Below are 10,254 nucleotides of genomic sequence, written 5' to 3'. Positions count from 1 at the left end.
CTAAATATTATTTCATGATACTAAATGTTAATATATAGTGGAATCGGAAAAATAGAAGCGTCATCTCATGTCGTCTGCAATTTTTCTCCATATGGTTCTGAACTTTCATTGCAGAAACACAACTCAAACTTTTACATTCGTACTTGCTCCATTATTCTCCAGACTCATTTCTGCGTTTTTGGCTGGGCTTGGATTCAAAAGTAGTCTGAATAGGAATCCTCGAGAGAACTGTTCTTCATTTCTAGGTTTTCTGATATCGCATGTCATTGTAAACCAGGTCTCAGAATGTCTACATATCTCGTAATTTATTTTCGCAAAAAGCACGATAACGTTTATATGATACTTTTTAATAACTTTTCGCAAGTTTAGTAGCGTGTACATATATGTATGTACTACTACGCAGATACACATATTGCTTTTTCACATGCCCTTTGTGTTATTATTGCCAGAAAAAAGTAAATTTCGAAATGTGCAAAATTTGACTATTAATAAAGCGTCACAGCCGGAGATGCACATGCGAAGGAAATCCTGTCATTAATCTCAGTCGGCATTGACACAAGCTTCCATTTTCCCAGGAGATGATGATTGTCATTCCCGTGTTACGTCCTTTTTATTCAATTAGGTCTCATGTTTATTGCTCACTTTATCTCGGTGCTTGGCCGTGTACAGCATGATGCTGTATTGTACAACATAGCCATTACATGCTGTCGTAAAACAAAATTTGAACGCGTAGCATGAAATACCGCTTTACTGACTTTGTAATACCTTGGATGCCATTTATTTCTGGTGAGAATTAAGCAATTTCAAGATTTCAGAAGGATGGTATACATTAAATAACAAGGTGAAAGCTTGCTTGTCACTTTGCAACAGTCACTTGTTGCTGTTGTTTTTTTTTTATTTGAATAAGTAATTCGAATATCTTTGGGAATCAACCGGGGGCGTACACATGTATAAACATAAGTTGTGCGGCATAACGTATTCCTGATTAACACACCCAGTGTTTGTACATCGTGTTAGAGTATTAATTTTAATGTACACACATACGCAACTTGTATTTATTTATTTGTGCATTTCACAGTACAGGTGTCCACTTTTGTCAAAGCTATAATTTTCGTCAACTGGTACAATTTACCACATGATGATCAATTTCAATATTATCCGTTATCCATCATTGTCATAATACGAATCTGCCTGTTCATGTTATAGTGTTTCCTTTTTAACGTGGCTGACATGACGTGGAATGGAGGAAGGCGTGGGTAGATCTGATTCCTACCAAAGCCGACACCGCTTTTATTTTATTGATCTCTAGATACTCCATTTAGACCATGGCAAACATATAAAACCGAACCAAACTGTCATAAATCCAATGTTCTGCAATCAAATACCATGAAACTCGGTACTCCTCTTTTTTTGGCTATAAAATCTCGCGGTAAAAAGGTTTCCACCTGGCCCACACAGTTCGCACCCACTTCCATTCAAAACCCTATGTCTAAAGTTTTAAGTTGCCATAAGCTTTGAATGGAATTGGGTGCGAACTGTATGGGGCAGGTGGAAACCTTTTTACCGCGAGATTTTACAGCAAATAAAATAAGAGTACATACACACAACATGCATCTGCCATGATTACTATAGTAGTGTATGTGTGTACCTATCTAGTTGTGCAGTAAGTATGTAACATGCTCGTGTGTGGTCTGCTTTCACCCTTCTTATTTTTCTCTCTCTTCAATTTACGTAGTTAACAGCACAAAAGTTTACCAGTTGCAATAGCTTTCTTTCGTTACACATAATCCTGTTCTATGAAAGGAGATATTAAAACGCTGTAAAGACATTTTATTGCTGAGGTCGAACATGAAATATTGGGGGTGCATGGCACTAATGCAATGATGAATAATTATACCATTAAATTCAATACAGTTTGGTTGGCCAATTTCCAAAAATACATACTTCTACTGAATATAAATGTAGATGGGATTTATTACCAAGAATTTTATGAAAACATTTCGCTCAAAATTAATTACAATTGACAATAATATACGATTCCTATTTGCAAAATCTCACCATTCAGTTACCAAGAGCTTAAGCACTAGTACAAGAAATTTCTTGTGAAAATCGGCTTTATCAGAACTTTAGTACGACGTGAAAGTGGACAGATGTTTATTTTTTTGACGTTTTGATATGAATGAATCCCTGTTGCTCCAATAGTTGTCGGGCCACGTTGTTAATGTGCTTAAAGCGGTCGCCATGCAGCTGGATTCCTCCAAACCACCGACTAACTACTACAATCACATTGCGACAGTCCAAAATCTACGAAAGAAATGATTTATAAAAACGAAATCAACACATTATAATTTGCACATGTACAGATGGTTAATATATATTGATAACCCCTTATTTAAATTGTGTAGCAAAGATGTACACAAGAATCAACTAGTTTTGCATGTCATTCCATTGCATACCTCAAACATTTTGCAGCGTAACTAACATACGAATACTGATATAAATACTTAACGTACTTGAAGTAGATGAAGTAATCTTGAGCCAGCGTGGGTTTCGCCATCATCATCACAGTCTTGAAGAAAAGAGTTTCTCCCTTCATTCCAAAGTCGGTAGGCGTACATGTTATGAGTTGCAGCGGCGATCTTTTTGTTCTCGTACAGCTCGTCCATAACTATCCTATTTAAGAAAATAAAACCAAAATATTGTGAATGCTCGTTTTGTTACACGTATTTGGATTTATATTGGGCCAGCAATCATTCATGAACTGTTTGCATCAATAAACTATTGCCCACGCCATATCTTCGCTGAAGAATAAAAATGACCAAAAGCTTGCATACATATGTATTTCCGTGTACGGTTGCCTCTTTTCATTCTTTAATGATGATATGCAATACACCATACTAAACATGCATGCAATATACATGTGTACATTTAGTTTCGAAGTCGTCTTCCTTTCAACTCATATTACGATTGTTTGATCTGCCATTTTGAACCATCTGAATTGTTAACATTCACCAAGTCTGCTAAATTAGCCAATCCAAATGGACATGCATTATCCAAATACTGTAAACACACGTGTACACACAAAAAAATGGTTTGATATCTCCTTCTGATGATGATGAGACTAGATCGAGAAAAAATAATATCCAGCAAAATCAAACAGAATTCATTACACTCAGGATTGAATGGATGCATCATCATCATCATCTTGTGTTTGGTGGTGAAACGACGTCGAAGAACAGATGAACTGTTCGTCAATTTAGAAGACGAAGAACATTCAGCTCTGTCAGCTTTGATGTTTTCCAGCAATTCAATCCCTTCCTACGCAATTTTCCTTCAGGTTTACTCCTCTGCATGTTTTGCCGTGGTTGTTTTGTTGTGTCATAGCTGGCTGTGTCCAAAACTTTTCATTCTGTAGAGGATTCTATGTTCGCTTCGGCAAATCCGTCCGATCAATTAGATAAGAATTATTTGGCAAGTCAAAGTCAGTCCTATTTAATGGTGGGGAAAGTCGAGAGTGAAAGGTCCAAAAATAAATATATATAGTTTCCAAGAATAAGTAGAGGAGTATTTAGAATTAATTAACTAAATAGTTAATGTTGATTAGACTATGTGTATAAAATTAAGGAACACCGACCTTTTTAATTAATATTAATAACTATATTCCCAGCATTAACGGAGCAATACTTTATACGTACCCATGTACAGTAGATAAATTTTAGTAAATATTCATGCCAACTTGATTCTCAGGAATTAGAATGAGGTTGTGTTGTATAACTTGTTTTCCGCTTTATGACGAACATTGAATCTTTTCATACGCCTTATGTTTTCCCCTATGTACTTGCATGTTTGCTTTCCCATCCAGCTAAATAAGTACATACCCATAGATATGCGAATGTATGAGGAAGCATGTGTTTATAAGCCAAGGTAAAATGAACACGAAAATTTGACAGCAGAGCAAGCAGAATACGATGGGTAAATATGCAAAATTTCTAATTAATGAATGTTTGCACTGCGTGCCTGCAGAGAGTTTTACCAAGTTTTGCATACATTGAAACTATGTATATGCGTCTTTTCACTCCACCTTTCATGATGTTAAAAGATGTGCAAATAGCAAAGTTTAACGTTCAAAATAAATACCTAAGTAGTGATATGTAGGCATAAGTTACAAGTTACCCTTATTATTTCTCACCTAACTTGAGCCTGGTCATGTATTGGGGCAAGATGAGCTTGGAATGTGCTCTTCCTATCGGTGAAAGGCTCTCCAGTCGAAATAGTTAACTTTCTCACACTCGAACTTTGACATTGAGCTTCAAACTTTCGCAATATGTTCACATCCGTCATCACCGTCCCTCCTGGGAGTTGAATTGCTTTTTCTTCGGTATTATCGGCATTTGCACCTTCACTGAGCTCGGGTTGTGATGAACTTGTCTGTACAAACTCCCCTGAAAGTGGCAGTGTAGAAAGTGATGTTGATGAGGTAGCGGGTTTGACAGAAGCTGTGTTTACATCTTTGTCAACAAGTTCTCGCAGTCTTTCAACCCACAAGTAAACTATACTTTCTCCCATGTTGTCCCTGAAATATAATGTTAAAAAATAAAGGCTATGGATGAAGACAGTTTAGAGCAACAACAAACGAGTTTTGAAACGAGAGAGGGTGTTTCACAATTCAATGAGCTCAAACTTCATTTACATGAATGCATAATAGTTAAACAGTTGTATGTTAAACTTTGCAAAGATTTGCAATTGCAAATAAGGGTTTAGGTTAGGTTATGATAAGATGGAAATGGGTGAAAGATTGAGCCCACCACTTGATGAAATAAACCCTCAAACTCAAATCCAATCAATTCCACAACCACGAAACAATACGCAAAAAGAAATGTCCTATAATAGGCAAAATAAGAGAAGACAGCAAACACTGCAACTCATCCCACTGTTCAAAGAACATAAAGTGACGACGACATGACAACGAAAGAGGAAATTAAACAATAAATTATTCACAGCATCATTTGCAGTATCAATCCAGACAGTAGTGCGTAATCACAATGTATGGTATCACTGGTAGATTCAGCAAAGAATTAGAAACTCCTATGCTTGTAAGATCACAGAAAGTTTCGTTTTTAATTGCGGACAAATAGAGAAAGCGTTTTCGCTTTGTACTCAAGTCATATATACAAAGCTTAGAATTAATATACAATATACAATGAATATACAAAGCTTAATTCACTTTACAAAGAAAAATTGTCCTCAAGATATTGAAATGAAAGCAAAAACAAATAAATATGTCTGAATACTTGCAAGACATTAAAATAAGCAAGAAAGTACTTTTTAGCCCGAGTCAGGGCTTATGGAACCGTCATGTCCGTCCGTCCGTCTGTCTGTCTGTCTGTCCGGCACGATAGAGCCAAAACGGCTGAACCGATTAACTTGAAATTTTTACCATATCCGTATTGGACAAAGTTAGGAAACGAGTTCGAAGATGGGCGAAATCGGTCAAGTGGTTGACCGGTGGGGGTCATCGGAGTGGGTGGGGTATTATGCACCAAAATTTCAAAATTGTCGTAGAAAGCTGAAATTTGGTACACGGGTTGTGTGTAGGTCTTAATGGAAGAATATGAAATGAAATTGGTAAAATTTTTATCTGGAGCGACCCTATGGGGTGACCCATACCCAGAGCTGGGTGATTATTGGTTTTTGAGGGTGGATTAAGGATTAACCACAAAACAATGTGGATTGTGATTAAATTATTTTCGTGAGATTAATTCATGTCAGGATTAATCCGGATTAATCCATAAATTCTGAAAATTTCGGGATTATGGATTATGGATTAATAATCCGGATTAATTTGGTGATTAATGATTTTTCACTATATCTAGCGCAAAAAATTTCAACTACGTGGTTTCACATAAAAATGATATGTATGTAGCACAGGGCAGCGAGAACATGTTGAATCTTCAAATGGTAGCTGACAGAACAACATTGTGAGAACTTGAGACTTCAAGCTAGGAATGGGTTCGGATCGGATCAGATTTTGGGGTCTTCGGATCAATCCGACTCGGATTATGCCCTACATCGGATTGATCCGAGGCGGATTGACCGACCAATCCGATCCGATTCGGATCAATCCGACGGATTTCGGATCGGATCGGATTACTAAACCGGTTATATCGATATAAAATCCAATACTGACAATAATTACATATGTGCTTCGGTAATACATATTATGTATGCCTACTCAAGAGATGATAATAATACTACCCAATATGCATTACATATACACAAGGTTCAATAATTAATTATTCGTATATGGTTACTAAAAACAGACAAAGCAATCTAAATTTCATCATACTTATTGAATAGGCAATAGTTAATAGTGGGGGCAAATTAAATTGCATGATGGGTAAACTTTTCTATCTCACATAATGACCAAGATAACAGCTTGAAAATTTTCAGGGGGGTAGCCCAGAAATATTGAGGTTGGATGCCGTTCCTGAATTTTAAAAATATCATCCAGGTCAAAAGTCACAATTTTTGGCCAAAACTTTTCAAGTTTCATGACGATATGTTTCTTTGGCGGCTTTATTTTTATCGATGGCGCAGCGAAATGTGAACACTTTTGATATCTTATACACTTCCGTGCGATTTTTTGAACAAAGTAGCGAATTTTTTAATAAGGCGAGTTTTGACAAATTGCTAAAATTCGCCTTACTAAAAAATTCACTACTTCAAATGTGTACATATGTACAAGATATCAATATGTTCACATCCAGTTGAGCTATATATTTGCCAAGAAATAAAGCCCCATAGGAAAGCAAGTCACCGCGAGAGTTGAGAAGTGCGCTTCTTAGTCAAAAATAGTGACCCTTAAGCTTTTTGAAATTTTTCAAAAATAGGGACGTGATCCAATCACAATATTTCTGGGCAGTGTTTCGTTTCTTGCGGGTTTTTCTCATTTTTTGCACTGCAAAGCAAGAAATGCAAGAAATGCAAGGTGCAAGAAATGCAAGAAAGTGCAAGAAACACAGCGCCATCTAGCGACGCGCCTGGAGAACTATGGCGGCGGGAAGGAGTTTCTTGCACTTTGCATTTCTTGCGGGTAAAAATAGCTGCAAGAAACCAATTTCTTGCGGTTATTTCTTGCAGGTGGTTACTTGCACCCGAAACACTGTTTCTGGGATTGCACCCTGCAAATTTCCAAGCTATGATCGTGGCCATCGTTTGAGATAAAACAGCTTATCCATACACTTTAATTTTCTTCACTGTAATTAATAATTAATTACCATTCACCGAATATTATTAGCTTGAAAAAGTCTCAAAGCTTCGTGACAGATTATTTCGTAGTGTTTTCGAACAACCAAATAACCTCTTAGAAAATTCATCAACGAATTGCGACTATTAATATTAACTGAACAAGAATTTTTGACTTTGCCCAATAAATTTAGCGTGGACAAATTATGTTACAGGTAGGAGAGAGAGAGCAAGAGAGATTGTTTTTTGAAATCTGTCGTAATTTGTCAAATATATGAGTGAAAAACTGTGAGATGAATACAGGATGCAAGCTGGATTCCCCCAAACAATGCAATCCGAAATCCGATCCGAAATCCGATGGAAAGCCTCGGATTGATCCGATCGGATTTTTGAACCAATCCGATCCGACCGGATCGGCTTCGGATCGGAAGAAACCTTAATCCGATCCGACATAATCCGACGGATTAGGATCGGATCGGATTTCTTCGGATCGGATTACCCATTCCTACTTCAAGCTACACTGTGGGATGAATGGAACTATGGGAATTGAACTGAGTAATCCAGATTGAGAATTAATCATGAATACGTAATCATGATTAGTAATCATGATTGGGATTAATCAGGATTAGTAATCCGTAATCACGATTATGGATTAATTAAATCAAATGGGATTATTCCCGGATTAATTCTAATTCCAGAAAAATCGGGATTATGGATTGGGATTAATCTACAAAAAACTCACATTGCCGGATTAGGGATTATGGATTAATAATCCATAATCCGGGATTAAAATCCATAATCCTTAATCAGGATTATCCCAGCTCTGCCCATACCGATTTTTAGAAAGTGGTTTAAAAAGATGAAATCCAACACGGTGATACTTAATGGCTTCTCATGAAATAATATGAAGTTAAAAGTTTGCAAAATGCAACCAGAGTGACCCTGGGGGACCCATACCGTTTTAAAAAGTTGTTATTTTCGTCTAAAATTTGGTATGAAGACTAAAAACCACTTCTGGACTATATGCAGCTTTAGTATGTAGGTCAATTTGGACAAGAATTTAGAAGAGGACTGGGACTTATCGAGTCACGGACTCTGTCCCTGACTCGGGCTATATGGAGTCTGCACTGTAGGTTTTTTCTCATCTTTTTGCCCATCTCATTTTTGCTCATCAGAAAATCGTACACATATAAAAACAATGTAAAAAAAGTTAGCCAACGCACAAATATATCTGCTCCAGTTCAGCAATGATAGCCATCTTGTCATCCCCTCTAATCCAAGGAATTGATAGTTGGAAAATGGGCGGGGCTTTGCAGGGGTAATCGGTTTCGAAGGTAACCATGAGGGACGCCTCTTTTTCGCCCAAAGATGCCGTAGAAGATTGTTGGCGAATGACCACCGAGAATGTAGGAGGATGGTCATCTTCCAGGGTAAAGTCGTCCCCATAAATGGAACTCAATGCTTCAAGCTCCTCTCTCTAAAAAAATTGATAATCGGACGTTAAAAATAAGAGACGTGGTGCAAAATAATTACGAAACGGCAATCCTTGCGTTAAAAATACGTCTTGATTAACTGGCTGCCTTGAGCTGACAATTTTGTGCTTTACCCCTTTGGTACTCAATAAAAAATACACAAGGAGATGTGCTTGTGTAAAAAGTGGGAATTCTTAGCTTATTCCTTACCTGAAGGGTTGCATTGTCATTTTGATCGCTCATTCTTTCTTCTCTTATTCCCTTGTGTCTGAAGAATCCACGCCTTTCTTCCCCAACCAATTTCCTTTTAATCAAGTCAACGTCACTTTTGTGTTTCATGAATCTAGACTTGATCATGAATGCACTGAAAATGAACAACATAATAAATAAGGATAATTTACATGTACAGTCACAGAACAACTTTCTCCACGATCATGCACATATATACTTTATGGTTTTTCCAACATCGATATCCCATAAACTATAGGAAAATGATCAAATTTACATATACATACATATATTCCTTTGATTGTCAGTATTATTTAACACAGTCTAGTTCACCGAATCTAACTTGGTTACTCTGCATATTAAGTGCATGAGCGTTTTCAAAATTTAAAATATGAAGACATGAAATACTCATGTTATTAGTATACATGTTCAGTCAAGCGGCATATAGAGTGTATATTTAGAAGTAACTTTCATTTAGTGAATGCGTTAAAATTTTGTTTAGCAGGTTCAGATCGAGAGCAAAAATGACAACCCTTGAATTAGATTAAGGGGCAAAATAAAAGTGATTTCGTGCTCTATCATACAATGGTATTTTTAATATTGTGGAATAAGTCACTTGGCATTTGGCGGACTCGCCAAATAGTAATACTATTTTGGCTATTAATTGGCTATTAATAGTAATAATAAAAACGCAGTAATAGTGGCGTAACATTCTCTAACTCAATATCCTACTAAATAGTTGTAATAGCGCCATGTCGTTAACTCAAAAGGACAATTATTCATACATACCAGTCGCATAAAAATCTAAGGAAAATTGCAAGAGAAGAGAGTATGTATTCTGTATGCTGGTCGTCACGATGCGTAGTAGCAGAATATGTGACGCAAGTAGTTGAAGAGGAGTGGGGAAAATGAGACCCTACTTTCTCCGACTTCCGGACATATGGCAAGATTAGCTCCCTCCTCTCAGTTTGTTCACGGTATAAAAACATGAAATTAAATCTACTAGCTTTTAGTTAATACGATAAGAGTACTTACCAACGATACCGGAGATAGTCCTCGCCATCAAATAAAATCTACCAGATACTTTCTAAATATTCGTATCACCAAATATTTTATTTTCCGTAGATTGTGCCGGATCATCTGTCAAATGATATTTTAACCACGCTTTATTTTGAACTAGTCATGTGACGAGGTAATAGTGAATTATCATATGTGGATGTTATTTAACCTCAGCAAGTTAATACATTAAGTATTATTCAATCCAAACAACAAAATTTAGACTAACTCTTCCAATAGTTATCTTATCATA

At 36.6% G+C, this 10,254-nt stretch overlaps 1 protein-coding gene across 1 annotated transcript; it reads right to left on the bottom strand.

Moving 5' to 3' along the window:
* Positions 1–1,950: 1,950 nt before the first annotated feature.
* LOC110844364 (protein IMPACT) lies at positions 1,951–10,178 on the bottom strand. The gene is made up of 6 exons (XM_022090549.2): positions 9,981–10,178; positions 8,928–9,081; positions 8,469–8,722; positions 4,190–4,573; positions 2,514–2,673; positions 1,951–2,304 (listed from the first exon to the last, which is right to left on the bottom strand). The coding sequence occupies exons 2-6, from the start codon at positions 9,072–9,074 to the stop codon at positions 2,155–2,157; spliced, it is 1,095 nt and encodes a 364-aa protein (XP_021946241.1). The 5' UTR covers positions 9,075–9,081; positions 9,981–10,178; the 3' UTR covers positions 1,951–2,154.
* Between the last annotated feature and the right edge of the window lie 76 nt (positions 10,179–10,254).

The sequence above is a fragment of the Folsomia candida genome, unplaced genomic scaffold, assembly GCF_002217175.1.
Source record: "Folsomia candida strain VU population unplaced genomic scaffold, ASM221717v1 Fcan01_Sc002, whole genome shotgun sequence".
Lineage (NCBI taxonomy): Eukaryota > Metazoa > Arthropoda > Collembola > Entomobryomorpha > Isotomidae > Folsomia > Folsomia candida.
Note: the sequence above shows the minus strand (reverse complement) of the source record. Positions and strands in the feature narration are given on the sequence as shown.